Source organism: Punica granatum, chromosome 2 (genome assembly GCF_007655135.1).
Source record: "Punica granatum isolate Tunisia-2019 chromosome 2, ASM765513v2, whole genome shotgun sequence".
NCBI lineage: Eukaryota > Viridiplantae > Streptophyta > Magnoliopsida > Myrtales > Lythraceae > Punica > Punica granatum.
Genome location: NC_045128.1, coordinates 37209272 through 37231873, shown reverse-complemented (window position 1 = coordinate 37231873; position 22602 = coordinate 37209272). Strand labels below are relative to the sequence as shown.

At 39.3% G+C, this 22602-nt stretch overlaps 2 protein-coding genes across 6 annotated transcripts; both read right to left on the bottom strand.

The window, feature by feature from the left end:
* On the bottom strand, window positions 1–6918 carry LOC116195272 (auxin response factor 1). 5 transcript variants are annotated; one of them, XM_031524337.1, is made up of 15 exons: window positions 6570–6918; window positions 5482–5574; window positions 4985–5100; window positions 4636–4731; window positions 4458–4514; window positions 4207–4359; window positions 4016–4100; window positions 3743–3833; window positions 3492–3656; window positions 3094–3213; window positions 2940–3015; window positions 2198–2360; window positions 1619–2097; window positions 1114–1304; window positions 1–806 (listed from the first exon to the last, which is right to left on the bottom strand). In XM_031524337.1, the coding sequence occupies exons 1-15, from the start codon at window positions 6901–6903 to the stop codon at window positions 638–640; spliced, it is 2388 nt and encodes a 795-aa protein (XP_031380197.1). In that variant the 5' UTR covers window positions 6904–6918; the 3' UTR covers window positions 1–637. The 5 variants fall into 5 exon arrangements, with proteins under 5 accessions (XP_031380197.1, XP_031380198.1, XP_031380199.1 ...); XM_031524338.1 differs by lacking the exon at window positions 6570–6918 and adding an exon at window positions 5647–5758; XM_031524339.1 differs by lacking the exon at window positions 6570–6918 and adding an exon at window positions 5735–5754.
* A 5899-nt stretch (window positions 6919–12817) lies between these two features.
* On the bottom strand, window positions 12818–22110 carry LOC116196237 (dynamin-2A). Its single transcript, XM_031525866.1, has 22 exons — window positions 21609–22110; window positions 20906–20956; window positions 20688–20808; window positions 20466–20558; window positions 19905–19966; window positions 19564–19681; window positions 19095–19431; window positions 18433–18580; window positions 18072–18173; window positions 17845–17964; window positions 17350–17433; window positions 17126–17253; window positions 16227–16311; window positions 15977–16115; window positions 15382–15458; window positions 15084–15140; window positions 14628–14769; window positions 14388–14536; window positions 14078–14191; window positions 13910–13977; window positions 13640–13815; window positions 12818–13514 (listed from the first exon to the last, which is right to left on the bottom strand). Exons 1-22 carry the CDS (start codon window positions 21753–21755, stop codon window positions 13279–13281), a joined length of 2754 nt encoding a protein of 917 aa, XP_031381726.1. The 5' UTR covers window positions 21756–22110; the 3' UTR covers window positions 12818–13278.
* Between the last annotated feature and the right edge of the window lie 492 nt (window positions 22111–22602).

Sequence of the window (22602 nt, the reverse complement as noted above, 5' to 3'; positions counted from 1 at the left end):
TTTGCGATCATAATACGGAACTCCAGCAATATCTTTTTACTTTAGTTCCACTACGAGCAAACCATTGAGCAACAAAATTTTCAGGTTCTCATTGATGCAATCACAGAAGCAATCGAAAACAAAGAAAGAGGGCTACTCGTGTATATATATATATATATATATATATATATATATATACAGACGGTGGTTCCAAGATCGGTCGATAGGATGTGATGGCGCTCTTCTCTTCTGAATCTCATCGCTATAAGCTAGTACAAACTAATCTGTGCCCTCAACTCCATGTTCGTCGCGCACAAGCTTACTTATGAGACTTTCTTCTTGCTGAAAAACCAAAATCACATCAATCAACACAACCAAATCCTCCATCTCATCTCACCCTTGAGAAAGTAAAACACTCGTGGCAAGGCTGATCTGTCCTTGTCGGGTTTCCCATCACACTCGTGCTGCCAAATGGCGGGTAAAATGAGCAGCCATCCTAGGATCGCACCAAGATCATGATGGACTGCCTTCTTAATTAAACCTTGTCAGGATAGGAATCTAGGGAGGGTGTTCAGCAAGTTGATTCTTCCTTCCCTTAATTATCTTAATATGCCTCCTCTTCAACGGTACCCAAGAAATTCGAAGAAGGCAGGAGAAGTCAGCAGCCTGACCCCACAATGGATGAACGGTCATCAGTGTTGCCTGCAGTGTCTGAATCCAGTTTGCTCGTTTTAACTTCATTTGCTGGGAATTTAATCTTGGGAGACAACTTCTTCACTTCCTCAGTCGTGTAAATGTAAATCTTCCTCACAATGCTGCAGAATTCACTGCAATGAACAGAGAACTCGAAAAGTCACTACTGGTAGCCTTCTATACCTAGACATTAACCCCCTTGAGCTTGTTCACCGAAATACTCCATAAGAAGCCTTTCCAACATAAATGGTTAACAATTATCCAAAATCTTTAGTTGATATATAACTCTACTTTCTTTCCTTTTGTATATCCACGATCAGAGAAAATTTCATTATCATACAGGTGACTAAAATACTATAGTTTGCTAGAAGGAAATACTTGATCAATAACAAATTTAACCCGCTACTAATATAAGGGGGGAGAGAGAGAGAGAGAACTTACTGCCATGGATCGTCTCCAACCATCATCACGTCATCTTCGTCATCAGTGTAGACGACTTGCCATTTCCTCTCGGATCCGCAGAGCTCACCTTCAATGTCAAACATCCCTTCCAGTTTTACGAGAAGGTCCTCATATCGATGGAATCGCGTCAAATCAACAGCCCTCCCAACAGCAATCCCTTGCATGTGAACCTGAAAAAATAAAAAAAAAAACAGTGAATAAGATAAATCTCACTTTGCCAAACATTTTTTACGTACTGTCCTGCAGAATTTACTCAAGTTATTAAGCTGTCTCGAATGTGGTTAAGATGTCCATGTAAATATTTTGAATGTGCTGTACTAGTGTCTATGCAGAAGCACTAATACATATGCATGATGAGAAACAGTGTGGAGTTTTCAAGACTATCATCTATTGATTACTATCTATTCAATCAGGGTATTTTCACATTCATTTCTCCCTCCAATAATTGATAATCCAAAACGAATAAATTGGAATCAGTAATTACCTTGGTGCAGCTACGGATCGTCCTGCTATGCGACTCCTGAGAAGATTTCAGGCAGGATTTATCGGGATCACAACTCATAGAGGGGATATTAGATCGATTAAGATTTGATGGTTCTGAATATTGGTCAGAATCGGCGTCTCCAGGTGGAATGGGCCTATCATCTCCAGCTGTTCCATGAGTAACGACTGCAGGCGAATTCTCCTCTAAATTGGTGGCATCACGCAACTGAATTCCAAACAGCCTGCAGCCACTCCCAGTGCTCTGTCTTTTTTCACCAGATTCTCTATTACTGTTGAGCGGTGTAAAAGACTCGCTAATTGTCTCAGCATGTTTGGGCCAGTAAATGGAGCCACTAGCAACAGTGGTTAGTGAACCATTACCAGCACAACCAAGAGAGCTGCCCTGTGTAGTGGAAGAAAACTTGGGTGAAGGATAAAGGTCCCTCCCGAGCGGGGAATCAATGGGAGACTTCCATGAACCTAATGCATAGATATCACAAGACAAAGGGAGAGAAAATACAGTTAGCAAGAGTGGCACTTGACAGCTTTACAATGGTATGCCATAAAGAAGCTGCTCTACCTAGAACAGAGAGATCTGGTGCTGAAGGGAGAACAGGTGGGCGTGCTCGCTTGTTCCTTTGAGTGGGTTGGGAGTTTGAAGGAGCAGTAGCCACAAGGGGCTCCAATTCCCACGGTGAAACTCTGTCTGGACGCGGGATCGATGAAGGCTCATCCCATTGAACCTAATACAAAAGGGAAACTTTTCAGTATAACTTAACAAGTGAAGAGAGGCAAGCGCTGGATCAAGACACAGCGATGTGGCAAAGGTCAAAGGCACTTTAACAAATGACCAACTAATTCCGAAAAGGACACTCAACCCCAGCACCCCAAGGCTTAGGAATTCCTTTTTCCGAAATATATTACGAAGCATGAGAAGTTCGGCTTCTCTTATACATCTAGATCTAATGAGACAGCCATTGGAAAGACGTCCTGATGCCCGCATCTGGATGCAAATCTACAAAAGAAGTTCCAAGCAAAATCCAATCTTAAAGAGTACTGAGGACACCAACATACAAAAACCAAAAATAACATCTTAGGTAGCAATAGGAACAGCAAGTCCTATAAAGGTATCACTAGTTATCCGATAAGAAAGCAGAACAAATAAATGAAAGACGGAGTACACCCCATCAAAAATGATCCTCTGCAGGACATGCATTAAGACAACCCGATCAATTTTGTAACCATATGGGACTACCCCACTCATATGTAGTAGTTTCATGATTCAAAACTAAAATAAAAGGTGATTGGAGCCAGTATAAGACCTTTAGGGACCTCCACTCAGAGTCTGTCCAGCCAGATGACTTATCATTTCCAACTCCGACAATAGTTCCACTGAACCTGAAGTTTGACAAATTATTTCTAGTTAATATATATAATCAAGATCCTAACACAATGACAATGGGTTAGGTCATTTACCTTCTTTCTGGAACTTCCTCTCCCTCGAACCTCATTCTGAACCTCATCCCAACAGATAACTTGTGGCTACGAGCTTCAAGATACTTGTTTACACTGACTATGAACTCCGACCTACTTGTTCTGACATCAACGAAAAGTTGACTCAGTAAATAGTAAAATACAGCCACATTTGTTTTTTTCAAGAATGGAACAAAGAAAAATATATGTAAGGATTTCGACACAAATAGCAGAAACAATCTCAGTTTTGAAAATTCTAAGGATATATATACATAAATATATATATATATATATATTTATGTATATGATCCTCAGTTGGTACACTTAAACAAAATATGCGGGGGTTAATTAAATAAGCTCCAAATATAAAAAGATTGCTCCTTCAGCGAGATGAGAAAGACCTGGGCTTATAGAAGACTGAAAAGAGCGTTCCAGTTGATATGGCATGGGATGCAGTGGCAAGAACCCCAAGATGCATACTGTGACTAGATATAACAGAGGATGGCATGTTGCTCTGTTGTCTCATGAGCCTCCTCACACCTACCCGCAATTCTCCACTTTCACCCCTGAAATACAAATCCAGATAATTTAATATGGAATTATTCAAAGAATGAACGGTAAAAGGAGGTGTCTGTTAGAAAGTACGACATACCTCAAGAATATAAAAGCATCACCAGCTACTAATTTTTTGGAACTCACAAAGACACTCCAGCCAGTAGTGAGCAAATGGCGCCTAGGCTGCCCTGTAATTAAGATGGTGAGAATTAGCATCTTAGCTATCTTATTTATCAACTTCCACAGCATGAATAAATCCACACCAAATTCTTAGAATAAATAGAATTCTTCTTCAGGGAAGAAACTAAGATTATCAGTATAACAAGATATCCAAGAAGACATCAAACAAGAAATCACAATTAAAGCAAACCTCGAAAAATGTGCCGAAAATGCCATTCGTTGCCATGCAGATCTGTTGCAACCAATTCTTGCCATGGAGGCTGCTGAGACATATCCTGTGAGGAAAAGAAAACAGAATTATATAGAGCATTGCAAATAAGAATCATGTACAGCTCCAGGGAAATCTTCCATCAAGGTGCGAGAAAGGCAGTCTTATATTACCAGTGGAGGAAGACAATCATCTGCATGTCTCCGAAGAACAGAGAATCCACCATGGGTGCTGGTATCAGAAGCAGTAAGTGTTTTGCAGAAGGAATGCACGGTGCACCTGGGAGGCTCTGGAACTGGTGGGTCGGAGGAGGTAACTTCAGCTTGCTGAAGAAAGAGAATTGCGAAAAGTTCAGTCCCAATCAACAAGGAGTGCTATCCCATATTTGCCTCTTAGTGACAAGAGACGAGAAGATATTACTCACATCAGTTTGAGGAAGTAGAGTTATCTGTGCATAAACTTCATCTGTATCTGGTTCAGCCTATAGTCCAAAGCAAAAGGTCAGAAAATGTCATGGCGAAAGTGACGCAGTGGCTTCATAAGAAACAAGAGAGACAAAAGTCAAAATATGATGTAAAACACATTCAGTACAAGGGACTCACCCGAAGATGAACATTGACTACTTTACAGAGAATTTTAGAAGGCAGATTGAATGAAGGCATTTGCTGCTCTGAGCCTTGGTGCATTGATGCTTCGAGCTATCAGGAAAATAAGAGAAACAATGATAATCACTACAGGTTTCTTGAGAAAAAATATATGAACAAGACAAAAGGCTGCTTAGCAAGTTGTCTTTGTTCCTAAACAGTGACAATATCAATTTTGGAATGGAAAATTAAGAGATATTGCTACATGACTACACCACAAGTGCATATATTTGTCGGGGAAACTAAGAAAGGAGAATAAAAATGAATTTCACATCTCTTCCAATTCACAACTGTGTGCAGAAGCAACCTGCTCCATATGTCCTTGTGGAAAGTAATAAACGCGCTCTCCTTCTAGAGGAAGATTGACAAGGGGGCCAGCACAGGCATGCCATAGCTCCCGATACAAAGCGTCACTTGAGTTTCCTAGAGTTGAAGGCGGAGTCAGATGTGAAATGTGAAGGCAGAATTTAGACCGCATAGAGATCCAGTATGATATCAATTCAAAAGGCATTTTTGACAGGAGCATTCCAAAAAGGTAACAGTGATTAAAAAGCAGAATATTAATGCAAAAGACAGCCGGCATTGGCTTAATAAAGCCAGAACCTGTTCAACAGCATCGCATGTCAACTGAAAGCTATAGCAGAAAAAGAGCAGCACCGGTAAGCTTCCTTATACTCACATATACATGCCAAAACATACAAAAACTACTCGTTTTATTTTTTCGTAGACTATGTATAGAAATGAGAGAAGTGCGAACCTATCAAAAGGTGTCCTAAATAAAAATCTTATGATGAAGGACATTACCTGAATTGGGTCCTGATGAAGAGTGACTAGAAGCTGGATACGCCATTGAAAGACCAGGAGCAGATCTAGGGAGATATTCAACCTGTAACAATCCTGTATATGGCAAAGATTGTTGCTTCAGAAATAAAATAAGGGGGTGCTCAGTAACAGATTAATTAACCTTACCACTGGACATCAATAAACACACAGATGCAATTAGTAGCTTTCCAACTAATACTAGCCTATGAATTGAATGCACTTGGGAGGACTTAGCTATTAATGCTGATAGATTCAGAGTCGGCCAATAAAAGCTCTGTGCCTTAAATGAAGAGGAAAAAAGTTGCTCGCGTCCTTTAACGCCAAATTCAGGAGAGAAAGACGAACAGGTTAAAAGCGTGAAGACCGCTTCACGAGGAAGATCAAAGCTGCCCCAACTTTAAGCATGAAATGGGCATATTTACAGGCCAAAAGGGTACAATCAGGAGGACTGTACTGTGAGAGAGATGGGCATCTTTTGAATCACGGAACGGGAAAAAAGTAAAAGACGTTGCATAAAGCCCTCTGCAACATCTGCCCCTCTATATTGAATGAATGACTCGACTCAAGAGATGAATCGACACCTGTAAAGACATTGCTCTTCCGTCTCTATCTTCGACATGATTACGCCCGATTCCAGGACCGCGCAGGCGAGATAGATCGAAGGGGCGGTGAAATTATTACACAATCATCCAAAAAAATAATGCCGAGTGTCGGTTTTAAAGTTTTTCATTTCCGGGTCGTTGCGGTTGCATCGAATGTTTCATGGTTTTTCACGAATAAATGAAGCCAAACTGGGAAACAGACACAGAGGACTGATGATTTTCCGGCATAACGGATCTGGAAGAACAACGACTGACGAAGCTGAAGTGAGCTCAGCTGATCTAAACAGCTGACCAGATAGTAAACTAGAGCTCACAGTTCATTCATTCATTAAACCTCGTCCTTTCCCAAACAAGCAACCAAAGCAAAGCTGATGTTGATAAATCACGCACGAGAATCCAACCAAAGAGCTGAAACCACACCACGCAACCCCCACGAGGGAAAAAACTGACATTTAATCGAGAGATTACCCGAAGAAGAGGTGAGGAAGGCAGGCGAGATTCTGGGGCGGCCGGGGGTACTGTGGGCGAGTCCTGCTGCTGAGCTATGATCAGAGATTACAGCGGCCGAGGATTCCAACCAGCTTGAAACCGTGTAAGCAGCCGATTGGGGGGGGGGGGGGAAGGGAACAAAAGATGAAACGATCGATTGGATCAATGGCGAAGAGAGAGAAGAAGAGAGAGAGGTGTGTGCTTGGTGGTGTTTGTTTGGTTGAAGCCGACACGACCCAATGCTTGCCCCTCTTTCCCTTCTTTTCTTTACACGCACTCCCTCTCGTCTTGTTTCCTCCCCCCCTCCCCCCATTTTCTTCTTCACTTTTCCTTTTTCCCTGATTTTACTGTATTTTTTACCGAGTTTAATAATATATTGCTTCCTACGATGATACCACGAGGTGTAATTCAATCCACGACTCTCATTTTGGTTCGACCAAGATCACAAAAGACACTTCGGAAGGGTTCAGTTTGGTGCCTCAATATCGTAGCAACACCTGCCTAAATGAAACGCAATTTATCACTGCATCACATGCTGTGGTTTGATGACAACGCCATTTGCAACGAAGACTCTATGCTTAGGAACGCACATACGCAATTCAAGAGGACTGGGATACGTGATTTTGTGCCACTCTCTCGTGCAAGCGACCCCCGAAAATTGAAATCGACGCAGCCATGTGAATTATGTAAATACTATTCGGTGGCGTCATAACAGAATGTGTAGTTAAATTTCTTTTGATACAATAAATATACCGTGGTATCTAATGTGAGCATGGAAATTTTCACGGTATTATATACGTGTCCATGGATATATAACATATATAAAGAAAGATTTCAGAATTATATATATATATATATACACTATAGTTAAAAAAATTGATTACCTTGTCTCGCCAAATAATTAAAAAAAAAAAAGATGATTTTTTGTAAAATAATAATAATAACTGACATTATTATTATAATATTGGGAGAGTGCGTCAAAAGAGGATAGACTTGACTCTTGGGGACCAGGAAAAGGTCGTGTAGCTGTGACGACGCGCACTGTCCTGTCCTGTGCTGTCGCAGCACTGCGAAAGAAATACGTATAAAAATACGTATAAACAGACGCGGTCACATGTGAGAGAGAGAAGAGAGAGAGAGAGGGGTTGTGGGGGGGGAGACATGAAACAGGCGCCCTCTGACCCCAGCAGGTTGCCAATGCTGCCTGCCTGCCTGCCTCAATGTCTTCTTCACACACAAGGCACGGGGAAGGAATATTTCGCCGATTAATTAATCTTAATTCATTAATTCCTTTTCCTTTTCCTTTTTCTTTCCCCCTTTGGCCAATTCATTTAATTAATTAGTTGTAATTTGCCCTCCCTAGGGTTTGTTTTATACTTAAAATATCGAGGGGCAATCTTACTTTACAGCAGCCGCCTTGTCATCCCGGTTTTGCCCCTCGACTTTTGCTTCATTCACAATTTCGTCCCGAGGAAAAGTGGTCCTCGCGTATTGGAGGTATCAGGTTGTCCGGTTAGGAAATGGAATATTTAAAAACGATATTATATCGATGGACAGAAAGTAAGATTGTTTCAGTCAATTAGGTTAGTTGGTATTTTCAGTTTTCTTTTCAATATCTCATTTGAATTTTAAGATGGTATTTTGCAATTACTCGTTTCCGAGTTTAGTTGCTTCATATGGCTGTAAATAGACTAGTCACGATGAGTCAATCAGAATAACAAATCCCGCCGTTTAGGTCTATCGCCGCCACATTTCAATATCTCCACCCTCTTTCTCATCTTATATTTAAATTCGACCTCATCCCCTCCTCCCTCTAGGGATTAGAAGGGGTCGGGGTCTGCGAGATCAAAAGTTGTGGTGCGCAATATAGCAAGCTCGAGTTTGGATGCGAGCGCTACTTGTGGTGGTTTCGATATGCTAAAATAGGAAAGATATAGAGTATATTATAGTGAGATATCACACGTCATCCCATACTTGTTTTATGGTAACTTGATACGAGCAGCATCCATATCCGATGTTCTCGGTTATTAATTAACAAGGGTGCATGCAGACACAAGAAGAAGCATGCAAACAAAAGCCATAAGCAGCCATGAAGGGAGCGAACATCTTAATGCACGCATCGTCACAGTCCTTTTGGTTGTGGCAGCCACTCTTCCATAGCACCGTCGTGCAATCCGCCAAGGCTTCCACTCCCCCTCTCTTCATCACCATATCATTCCCTGCAATCTCACATTTGAAAATCTTATAACTCACTATGAAAATAAATTTTGGAAAAATAAGAACATGACGTTCGCAAAATCTATGCAAAATTTGATGAACCGGTGGCCTAAAATACGATTAGATCATGGATACTGACATATTGACTGGCTCCAAAACAATCTATCCGGCAATATAAGTCTATTCTAAGCATCCATAATATTTAACCGAGAGGGAATTTCTAGCGTGACTTTGTGTTATGTTAACTCTCTGTGTGAGAGCCGTAAGATGAGATAGTGGACGTGGAGCCCACGCGGATCCTACAATCTATGCGCAGAGTTATCATAACACAAAGTCATGATAGAAGTACTCTTAATTGAGAATATTCTACAACTACAGCGTGGTGTTCTAATGATGCACTTTTTAACCGATGCCAAAAGCAAGAAGGTGTTTCTTTATATTGTGTTTTATTTCACTATAATGAAATTAGTCATGAAATCAATAATAAATAGATAATATGAATTAGTATGTAATATAATTATGATTACATATAATCTTATTTGTTTGGTTAGATGTAATAATGAATATAGGAAATGCAATTCTAAAATTTGATTTGAGGGAATGGATAGAAATGATTGAGATAAAAGTATGAAATTACCCCTCCTATCTAAAGAACAAAATGCCCCATCCTACAAATATAAGATACACGTTTTAATAAATATAATAAATTATTACAATATTAAAATTTTGGCAAAAACTAAATATTTAATCATATTTATTAAAAAATATAAAACTTAAAATTTAAATTAGAAAAAGAGGAAGAAGATAGATTGCACGATTTGTCTTCCTCCTTGCCTCGTCGAAGCTCATAGCTCCAGTCGACCAGTGGCCATCCTGAGCCACCTGGGGCTTGTGGACCCTAGGGTAAGGTTCGTCTCAGGCTCACGAACCTAAAAATGGGGTCCACGAGCCCCGACCCAGCGAATCCAAAGCTTAGGGTTTCTTTCTTTGATAACTCGGGAGTTTAGGGCTCGGCGCATGGCTTGACCCAAAGATCTTGCCCATGTCAGATCTGTGCCGATGTGGCCATATCAAGCTTCACCGGCTAAGAGGTAGGTTGGCTCGCCAGAAAAGGATGCTCGGCAACGACGGTGGGGTGGTTGTGGAGGGATCACAGAGGAGGTGGTCGCTAAGGGGTTGATTTTCTAAAAATATGATGAATATGTGAGCGTATATTGGTAATTTTGGTTCTATTACATATGTTTAATTGCAATTACATAGGGAAGAGGGGAGCATGACATTCCCATATCTATTACTGATATGATTATCTATCCGCAGTCCAAATTTCAATTACGAACACAAACAAACAAAGTAATCGTATAACATATTTAATAAATACGTAATGTAATTCCCATTACATTGAATCAAACACACCCTTAGCACGGGCAAACGTCAAGAAAATAAACGAAAAGGTTGAAATGAACATGCAGGTCGAACCTAGTACATAGAATTTCAAGTCAAGAGAACACATTACCAAGAGTAACTAGAAGAATAAAGAGAATCGCGACGGAGCAGCTTGAGTTTGGCCTCATGGTAACTGGATTAAACTCGACCTTGCTCAAGAACTTTTGTGAAAATTGATAATGCCCGATGCAAATATGCCAGCTCTCACTGCCCATTTCCAATTTCCATGGTTTTATTTATTCTTGTAGGACTATATTATTATGCCATATTAATTGTGTTGTCATATTTTCAAACCCATAAAAGGAAAGCGAGTAAAATTAATGACAATTACAACTAGCATATAAAGGTAAAATTAATATAGTATAAACAGATAATGGGTATATATTATGGTATGAACCTTTGTACCTAGAAGCTCAATTGGGTCCTGATTAATCCAGACGAATCGGATCGACCTACTAAGAGATAAAGTTCTCACAGTATGAATTTTTTACATTTACGATAACTCTAACTTGAGACCTTACTCAAATGAAATAAGCGTTCAACCGTTTGAATCAACCAATGTTGGTAATAATGGGTTTATAATACTGTCATTAGCTAAACAGTGATCAATTTTTAACTGTCATTGCCCAAACAAAATCTTACTCTCTAAACTATCAAAAGTGAAAATATCACTCACTAATCTTAGTGGAATTCCGAAACTACCCATGAGAATATATAAGTGCCTGGGTCATATATATACGTGTGTGTACGCGCAAAAACACAGTGGACCAGACAAATTGCCTCATAATGCAATATTTTTGTAATTTTTGGATGAAATAGTCTTAGTTATATAATAAATCCAATTTTTTGATTTTTTAAAATTTAAAAATAATTTTGATTTTTTTTATGTTAATATTGAACATCGAAAATTAGCACACTTTTATTTTATTCTTTTTTTATAATATTGATCAATGGATGAAATTTTGTCATTTTTATTTTTATAATAAACTATTTTATAATTTTCAAAAAATATTTTATGATAAGATCCAAATTCTTCTACTTCAACATTAGTAATATATATCTAATATAATAATTTTTTTATTGATTGTAAAATACGATTTACAACAATTCAACATATGCATATGATATATAATAAAATTGATAAAAAAAAGGAAAAATGAATCACATTTGATCCAGTTCAATGCACTGACTTCATAATCACTATTTAACAAAGCTGAGAGACAGAGAGAGAATATACAGAAGAGAGGCTTCAAGGATGAAATCTACGCACATCCAATAAATCAATTCCCAACTTTTTATTTGAGAAAATCAAACTTACAACTATTTATTTGAGAATGACAGCGTGCACTATTCCACTACAACCTTCTGTCTCAGAAATTAATCCTTATTAATTCTCCAATTAATCAGGGGTCATTAGTCGCTTCACAGTGGCTAGGAGCAATATTTTTAATTTAAATAGTTGAGGGAGTGGGGATTTTTTGGGGAATGAAAAGAAATACCCACAGAAAATCTAACAAAAAAAACGAGATTTTGCCATTTTATCAAAAGATTAAGTTAATCATATCATTCTGCATAATTGAAATATGAGATAGAAAGAGGAAGAATGGGTTGGCGGCTCACCCATCGGTAACCATCGCCTGGGGGAGCTCACTGTGGCTCCAGATGCGTCGGCGACCTCTTCCATGACTGCGGTGGCAGGCGGCAAGCCGTCACCGCCCGTCATTTTCCCATCTCATTTGTATGTGTATTTTTGTGTGTGTGCGTATTTTTTAATTTATATTTTTAATAAATTCTGGTACCTTTCACGCGTGGAATACCTTGCCATGCCGGAAGCACCACCCAAGAATTTAATAGATGAAAAATTAAGTAGCGGATAGATTTAACCAAAAAAAATTGTATTAAATTTTAAGTTAAAGAAAAAAAAGTGGATAGACATCTTTTTATTTTTTCGTGGTTAATTGCCCATGGAAGCATAGCTAAAATAAATTCGCGAATTGATTCCTAGATTCGCATGGGGGTGGAATCGAATAGATTTGGAGTAAATTCGAGGTTTGAGGTAAATTCAGTAGATTCGGGAGTTAGGCAAAATCCATATTAAATACTCGCTAAAAACCAACATAAATTGATTCATGCAATTCGACATTTATTATCCTTAAGCAATATCTCGAGTTCAAATCCTTTGAATGAAGAAAATTTATGTTGGGAAAATTTTACCTTAAAAACATCAGAAAAATTCTCTAATTAAAAACATCAGAAAGATTTTCCCCGTTAGTCAAAATCAAAAGCAAAATTTATAAATTGTTATTCTTGCTCAGTGGTTACGAAAGACGTTCCTATTGCATTTCATAATTCGTAAAATTTCCATTTCAAGTTCAATGCAAGCATGTACTAACCCAATTTCTGAATGCTACACAGGAAAAGAAACGGAGCAATTCCATTCCTCCCAAAAGAATGATATTCCTTCAATAACATATTTGCAGATTTCGAATATTGCCTCACGATACTATGGTCTCGAACTTAGCCCGGGCTCGGGGACGTAAATTACGATGCAAAAGTACAAAACCGTATGTGACAACTCAATCATTGCATAAGGAAATTGAATATTTTTCACTACAAGATGGTGTACAAAAATTATGCCTGTCGCAATCCGTCTATTTTCTGGGAAAATATTGAGTCCAAAACCAAAACCCGACCCCTCCCGACCAATAAACTGCAGAAAAGAAACCAAGACCGGAAAATGGAAAACAATACATCGGAGAAAATCTCAGAGAATGGGTAACTGACATACACGGTACCCCCTCGAGTCAATACCTGCTGACCGACGAGTAAGAAATGAAATATCGAATGCAATAATATATAGTACCCATCCACCGCTTCTACAAATCATATGCAACAATATCGGATAGGCGGGCATCTCTATCAAAGTGCTCCATTGATTCAGACTGATAGGACCAAACGCCCAAGCCAAGCCACCACCATGTAATACGTATAACCAATACCATTTGTATCTGCTCGGGGTGTTTTTCACTTAATATCTGTAAGCTGAACCAGAGGACTGCGGAGGGGCTGGCGGGAGCCTATTAGGAGTTCTTCGGCCCCCATGGTTTGAGCCAGAGCTCGCATCTCCATTCTGAGCAGGATCGCTGTAACGTCGGCTATGGCTTGCTCCGGACCTCCCTGATTCCACAGACCCATTGGCGGCTGCATCAAATGCTGATCTCCAGTCATCCCCAGACGAAGACCCACGTGTTCTCGGACTGCTCTCTGTGGGATATATGTGCCCATGTTTGCAGTTATAATTATTCTACTAGTATATAAGAGCATCAAAACTGGTAAATACAAAGTAGGATTCGAAGAAGATAGAAAGAGAACTGCAGAGAAAACATTACCTGCACTAGGGCCATCATTGCTCCAGCTGGAGGCCGCGGATGCTCGATTGTCGTGAATGCTGAGTAGTCTCGTCAGTTTTGAGAGAACAGATGACTGTTTCTGAATACGTTCTCGTTTGCGCTTCACGTTCTGGTCTTCTTGAAGGAGTTCTTCAATCTTAGCAGAGCTTTGGGCGCTATTAAACCATTCGATGACGAAAGTGGTGAATCACTGGAAGCACATCTCATTAATAATGACAAGGATAAATGCAATAAGATGATTGTGCCAACCTGACTGAACTGTATAACTGGTTAAGCATATCTTCCTTGGCTTTCTCAACTTGACAAAGAACTACTGCCTGTACCAGCATGAACATGGGCGGAGAATAGTAGAAGATTCAGTCGCCAGGGGAAATTGATTGTGCAATTTAGCAAAAGGTGATGAAGACAGAAAATGACCTTTGGAACGTTGGCAGCAAGACTGTTGAGTACAGCCTCCACATAACCACGTACTTCCTGTGACATCCACCGCAGTTCCTCTTCGGGGTCCGCAGGTCTTCTAGCCATTGTATCCTATAGAGTTAGCACATCCCAGAAAAAATGTTTGAGGTAATACACTTCCACGAACTCTTCCAGCCAAAGAAACGAAAAAAGTAACTTGACGCAGTCAAGATACAGCGGAAATCCTCTCCAAATTTGAATAATAACTAACACTTCGAAATGATATGCCAATATCAAGAAGGAAAACCCAGCAATGTCTCAGACTAACCAGTGAACCGTCAGATAGACTCTGCCGCATAGGAAGACCAGATTCTCCCTTAATCTGACCTCCTCCAGGCTGTGCGACATTTCTCAACTTATTTAACCACTCAATCTTATCTGCTGCGTTCTCAGCCTTCAAGAGCACTGCACTGTGAGCTGCCATTAAATTAGAAACCAAATTAGTAACCCTGAAGGGGAAAGGGAATGAAAGACCCCAGCTAGAAGTTGTACTCCAGAAAGGAAATACCTTTTAAAACAGTCTTATACTGAACCTTGCTGGTTATCTTGAAAACAAGGCTTGGCCCTTTTTCAGGGCCATTTGATTTCTTATCCTTGGAACTCTTTGATGGGGGTTCTTCATCTTCAGAAACTTCTTCAATGTTGCATTCCTGAGAAGTTCACCAGCAGTCTTGGCTTAAAGCATGAAAGCAGTCATATACAACATCTTTGTCTGTATTAAAGTGTGGAGAGTCATGCATCTAACTGTTGCAAGCTCATCAATTAGATGTTACTTTACTTCCTTCAGAAGATGCAACAATTTCAAGTCATATTCAACTTCGCTGTCATCCTTACTGGAAATCTTCAATTTTATTATCAATTACGCATCCAAAATTTTTTTATCATAAAAAAGTTCTTTGTATAAGCATTTGCAGATGGAACTCAAATTCATCACAACATATCAAACTGTCAAAACCTCATTTACCTCTAAGGTGATTACACCTCTGAAATGTCTTTCTTCTTGCTTTTTCGTGTATCCCAGCTGCATGACAGAACAAATGAAAATGCCATGGTTCAAAATAATTCACAAAAAACATAACAGGTAGGAATTTGTACTCAACAAAACAAAGATTTACATTGACATGTGCTGGCATGTTCACATTCTCTGTGATTTAACATGGGAATTAAGTAATGAAGGAGAGTCAAAATATAGCCTTTTGTTCTCAATTTTCATGCCAAAGAAGGTGCTTGTAGAGGTATACAATATACTCTACCATACTAACCTTGCCAGTTTTTTCATTTAGGACAAACCATCTCCTACTCCATCCATTTGTTTTTGCACTTTTTTTCAACAAAAATCCTGCAGATGTATGAAGAACCACTGTTACTAGATTGTTCGAATTCCGAACAACTTCCCAGTTAAACTTTTCAATAACATAAGATAAGCAACCACATTGATAAAAGTATCAGAAAAATAAAACTGAGATTGTCAAGAGATGATGAAAATAAACAGCTATGCAGCCGACCAATAATAAATATGAGATGATTGACTGGTTTCACATATGCCAAGGCGACATAGCACAATTATTTTCATCAGCTGGAAAGCAAAATAATGTTTGTATAGCAAAAAATCAAATAACCAGAAAAAATTATTTCTCTCGAACAGTTACTCAGGCTCGTGGCAAGATACCCATTCTTCCGCATTGACAGGTTAAAGAATGTTTAGAAAATGAAAAAAATAGAGAACAGCAAAATGTCCCAGCATAAAAGGCTATATTTGTAAGTGTGTATCGCAGAATTTAAATAGTCTAGCAAGTCGCAGACTCGCAGGTAATAATTTGCTATCTTTTCTTTCCAAACCAATGGGTGTAATTCGACCTGCAGTTATTTCTCCACCAGGCCCAGCAGTCTTCAGTGTTGATTCCTCTTGTGCATCTTTATCTTGCTGTGAGGATTTATCTTTCATAGATTTTAAGCTACCGCCACTTTTTTGATCCCCTGTTAGAGGGCTTGTAGCCTGGAAAAAGGACATAACTGAAGTTAGAGAAGCCATTCTCCATGAACAGAAAGTACTTATTAACATAACATAAACTGAAGCACCACATCCTCTTCAGACGGAAATTCATACCCTGTTTAACAAAGATTGATCAGCTTCTGCTGCTTTCTTGGAGGATCTGTTCTTCAATTCTTCCTCCCGACGCTGCCTCTCCATGCTGTTAAAACCAAGAATGGAAGTAGAAATAACACAGAATGTTCAGATTCATTGACAATTAAGTGGGGAAAATCATGATTGATCTAAAATATCCACTTGACGATAAGCACATGATAAAACATGGAGATAAATTATGAAAGACGCCTCACTACATGCATAAATATCCTTCAGCATCTAGCATTTTTAGTTCATCAGCATCATGCAAATTCACTTTTTATTTACATCCTGTCTAGCAAAGCAAAACTTGTAAAATGAACACCTTTAGGTGCAGCAAATACTCATCTAGTGGAGTCCACAACCAATCCTGGCCCACAAATCATTTTGTTGTAGTCATCCCCAACTATTTCATGAGATGATTGATTTACAATTTGAGTCATAAGGATAATAGATGGGTTGCCAAACTAAATACACCATATACTTCACAAAATTTAACATATTGATTGATAAACATTTCTCATACAGTGCATATACCATTTTTTCATCCTTAAAGAAAAAGTTGTTTAGGATTCTTCAAAAGTATGAGTTGGTCTGTGAATATTCACTATGTCTGGACAATCACTAACAAAACCTCCCATGCTAAAGTCTATTTGTGTAGTGCATATAAAAAAAAAACCAACACTCTGAAAATATCAATAGCGATCATCGCTGCATGTAAAGCCTACTATAACTAGCAAGAAACGATAAGAAAAATCCACTTTTACAGATATCAAAACTGCCATGCCTGCATCTCAGGAATATGCTTATCCCACTCCATGTTTAGAAACATTTGTGTTATTCAAAATTCATCAAAATGCTTCACAGGTAAATGTACTTACCGTCTTTGAACCAATCGGATGAAGTGCTGAGGAGGAACAAAAGCACGCTCCATATCTACGAGAGCAATAACCATTTTCTTGGCTTCACTCTTAAAATTATCCAGAGCAGCAGAGGCTAATGCCACAATCTGGTCAAAAATAATGACAATATGAATATTTCTAGAGAGTGGTATTGTTATCACATGCTTGTATAGAGTACAGAAATGGATCAAGAAAAACCATGCCTCTCTCTTGAAAGGAGGGTATCTGCCAAGGCCAGGAGTAGCACTTGCAGCAGCAGAAACAATGTCCACCAGTACATGATGCACCTATGTCAAACAAAAGTTGGACCTTGATGAAGGATCATAAATGGCAATAGTTGGTACGTTAAATTGCATGAGAAATTGTCGTGCTAGATTTTTAGGTCCCTTTTCTCTCATGAGTAAGATAAAAATATCTATTACAACCACAGTTACAACAAGAATGCAGAAAAGCTCTATCTGCTGGGAAAAAGAGTTTGCACCAAAGCATGATCAGGGAGGTAGTATTAAAAGGAAAATGCAAGAAAGATGAATATGTTGTGACAAATTACACAAGATAGCTGGATCAATGAGTCTAGAGCAAAACGAATGCTAGTCATAGATCACGTGCTTCTATGGCAATATAGATTAGTCAACACCATGAGATCAAGCAAGGTGACCCCATAAATATCACCCAAAAGAGGGGGAGGGAAAAAATACCTCGTCAACACAGAGTCGTGCTGGTTCTTTAGCCATCTCTAATACAATTTTAATTAAGGATCTCAGACCTTTCTCAGGAGATATAAGATAAGGTTGATATCCATCTGCTTCCAGCACAATCTGTTTCAAGGAAAAATTAAAGGAAAATCAAAAGACTGACCACTCCATGCACAAGTTCAGGAAATAACAGAAACCTTTATGAAGGAGAAAAGAAAGAGGAGACATACTCTTTTCACATTATTAATGTCAAAGTGTCTGTCCAATGGAAGCTGCTTGATCCGGTTAGGGAAATTGCCCTCAAAACTTGCTACAACTTTCCAGCCACTACCCTAAAAAATGAAATTGTACAATGCAGCCAGAACTGTATATCAGGAGAAAAAGTCTAAAAATCAAATTTAGAGGACATCGGAGTACTCAAGTACCCATCTCCGACAGAGATAAATTGGTCTCTTTCCATTTTAATTCTTATCTTATCTCAATAGGTGTATCTGCACACGTTGGGTGTAATTACCAAGTAAAACTTATGATGTCAAGGACAAATCAGAATTTGAGGATCTAGGAAAAGAGCACAAGTGCATGGTCACTCACCTCCCCGCTCGTGATGTGCTGGAGAAACCTGTCTTCAAATTCACGGCAAAGCTGCAAAGCAAGAGCCCTTGTACCTTCAGCACTATCAACCATTTGACTCCCAAGCCTTGACAATTCATCCTGTACAATTTGAGACTTTCCTTGAAGCCTGCGCCCAAGTGCAAGAAAATTTTAGGCAGAGAAATAATGTAGATAAAGTGACAAAGTAAATGAGTATGCAAGCCAATCCTTAGTAACTAAAATAAGAACACAACTATTGAACAGCCAGGAGCCTTTTTTTCTTATATGACCAGTGAGTAGGCAAAACTTAGTTTTCAACAGATCTATCTGAAAGATTAAAAAAAACATGCATCAAAACAATCTCTTGGAGACAAATTAGTTGATATATGTGTCAACAACAAATACTAGTGTGAAAGATGGCAAAATCCTATAACTACATATAATGAAGCTGGCAGATACTACTTGAAAGCAACGGTGAAGAAGTTCGCATAGGCATTTATATACACTGGTGAAGCACTTCAACAGTTTAAAGGAAAATGTTAGAAAAAAAGGCGAGCAGTCTCGCAACTGGGGAGTCTTTAAAGAAAATATCCAGCAGTTCAGAAGTGAAAAACAACAGAACAGAGAGTCCTTAGATAAGGAAAAATGAATGGTAAATATACCCTGAAAGGAGATTTGGCAGCCTGAGTTTCATACGGTTACGGATCTGGCCTGCTAGCGCATCAACCAGAGCTACCCTACCAAGCTTGCTTTGAGGGGTGCCACTTAATATGGATTTCAGACTTTCACTCTCAGCTCTCCAGGCAGTTTCCAAAGAGCTCTCAGCATTTCCGGACTGTGCAGAAGCAATAGAGACAGACTGACCAATTAATGCAATCCATGGAATATCAGCTGTCTTTGGTGGTCCCTGATTCGACAAGAGAGCTTGAACAGCTGCCAATGCTTTTGAATCTGAAGCTGCTTGATCAATTTTACTTATAACACCAACAGTTCTGGTACCTGAATAGTGGGGAAACCAAGAGTAGCAGTATAGTCAGGATAGTGGACAAGGAGATAACCTTCAACCCAAATACCAGATCACGTTTTGCTATGCAATAAAAAGATGATAACAAAGCTGAAAGGGCATCTCACTTTCTGCATCATATTCCTTAGCAATTTTAAGGGCGCGAGATGATGAAACTTCCGGCACCTGACTAGCGGGTATTACAACAACCAGAATGGCATCATTGCGTTCAACATACTCACTGATCTGGAAAAAGAAAAAGGAAAATGAGGATAATAAGATGGCAAAGAAAACTTGCTGCAATTTAACCTTTTTTTTCCCCCTTCTAGAGAAGTGCCATAATTTAACTTTAACCCCCAAAAAATGTATGCTTGTAAGAATTAACATGCATGTAATCTAAATCATCCTAATAATCATATGCCTATCAGTTGAACTTATAATCAAGGTCAGAAAGCAATCAACTACTAACCAGCGAGTCATCCACAAATCTTTGATCAAGTCCCGGTAAATCAATCAACTTTAAAGGTGGAGCTGCATAAATTTGAACAAGAGGTTAGAGATAATATCAAATAAGAGCCGTTCTTCTCATCTTATATATATATATACTCTGCACATCATAAAGATGCATCTTATTGTGTATGCCATCTAGCTCAAGAAGGAAAGCACTTCTCGTCATATCATCAGAAAAATCAAACTAAACTGGGACAACTACGAGCATTGCAAAGTTGATTCATTCCCACTTAATTTTTCACTAATGAGCACAATGGTTAAATAAGTGCTTGTATCAGGAACCACGGATCGTATATATCTGAAGCTCAAGATACACAACCAAAAAGCCTCGGAGTGAAAAAAAAATAAAAAATAAGTAAAATGAAGCAAGATAAGAATTACACGCATAGAATGTAAACTCTGTCCCATCAAAAGTAGAAGTTTAAAACCAGGCAGGTCTATCTAACCTGTTTTTTTAATTAAGTAACGTCTTTCCAAAGATTTCATTCCCTATACCATAAACATTAAGGCCACATCTAACCTGTACTAGTACGAAGTTTCAAATATATTTCATCACGACTTCTTCCAGATGAACCCTTGCTTAGCCTATCTTGGAGAGAATGTCGAAGAGCACCTGCAACGTCCCAGTTTGAACAGGCACAACCAAGGTATGATACGAACAAGTAAGGCTCACATTCTGCAGAGATCAAATAGTGGATCCACCAGACAGATCCAAAAAGAAGCAGCTCAGCGAAAGGCTTACTTGCGGAAACCTGTTGAGATTTGTTGTCAATTTGTAAAACGATTGATTTGCTGCTTAAATTACTATCCCTTGATAGGTCAACCGTTATGGGAGCCCGGGTAGCACCATTCTCACCAGTAGGCTAAAAGAACATAAGATCGCAAGGTAGCTGTTAACATCAGCAAGCAAGAAAAACAGTAAGAATGTAGAAGCAACAGGCCAGACTTTAGCCTACTTACAAGAATTGGATGGCCGATGAGACTATTTAAGACAGCAGACTTTCCAGCACCCTGCTCATTTGATCCATAGTTACGAAGATGTCAAACTTGCAATAACCATGATAACATTACAAAGAGCATAAAGGAAAGACAGATGTAACTGCGGCAACAGAATAGCGACTCTAAGAAAACAGGACATCAATATTCAACTAGTTAATGCTCGTAGCGCTTTAAGACACCATCCATCTTCTGTGCTAGATGGAGGACCAACACACCGTCTAGGAACACACGAGTAGAGGAGTAGATCGTGAAAGCAAGTATATCTAATTTAGAACATTCAGCCACTGGCAAGTTCTCCGACTGTTGGAAAACAAGTGGAGGTGAATGATCAAACTCAAAGTGGATGCTAACACAAAGGATCAAATGGGCCTCTCCTGCTTTCCGCGGAGATTCTAATGATTCTACTACAAGAAGTTCAGTCCAGAGCCTGATGTGCTCAGACGTCAGGTTGCAGATGTTCCAATCATCTTCTCTTATCGCTAATCCCATATCTCGGGAGCTCAAAGAATCATTTCCTACTTATCAGAATCCGTGATGTTGCAAGCACAATTCAGCCACTTCTCAGCTGGGAATGCCATCGCAAAACCACAGATCCAAAGATCCGACACTACACCAACACCAATAAAGCAGATATAGGTGCCCAGAGCAGGGGAAATGTACTCACGACATTGCCAAGGGCGACGGCATTGAGGAAGGTGGAAGTGCGCCTGCTGGATGACGACGAGCTCTCGTCAATGTCTTCGTCCGCGAGGACGGCAGATGCCTGCCGCATCGCATCCGAGAGCTGAATCAGTTCCTCGATCGCCTCCATGCTCCAAAACCTGATTCGCTCGCCCGCTCAAAATGGAGGTCCGGCCACGAGGGAGATCGATGCTCGCACTGGCAGATTCGACAGAGAGAGAAGACGCGAGCAGTCCAGCAAGATGAGAGGAGAGGAGGAGGCGATCGATCGGAGAGGAGTGGAGTGGAGATCTGGAAGGAGGGGATTAGGGCTCCGGCGAGGGGCCGGTGGAATTTCAAAAGCGCGTGGGGGGCGTCACGGCGGCGGTTTGAAATGGGACGGAGGTTGAGGAGGGGAGGAGGAAGACGGAGGAGGAGGCTGACACGAGTAATGGACGAATTATGCTTCCTCAACACAAATGAAGGACTCTTTCAAAACTGAACCGAAAGGCAATTTCTCTGTCTCCTCCTCTCTCTCTCTCCGTAATAATAACAAAACCGTGCTTTTGCAATTTCGTCCCCTCACTTTACATTATTCAAACAATCATATCGTTCCACTTTTGTTTCCTTAAATGAAATTTCGAATTCAAATTTTGTGAATAAAAAAAAATTATTTTGAGAGAGTTTTATCATCTTAGAAGGTGGACTCGACTCAAGTCGGATTAATAGGGACTCATTAAAATTTCGAATACTGGGATTCAACTTGTTTGGTTTTACAATATGATTTTAACTATACTTTACTTTAACTCCACTTATCTTCAATTTAACAATACAATTATTACTCTTTTTTTTCTTCAATTTTTTTAACGATTCAATTCAATTTTTAATACTAAATTCTCTCAACTATTCATTATTTTTTTCATAATTTAACAACACAATCATTACTTTCTTTCAACTATTCATTATTTTTCCACACTTTTCCCATAATTCAACAAAAC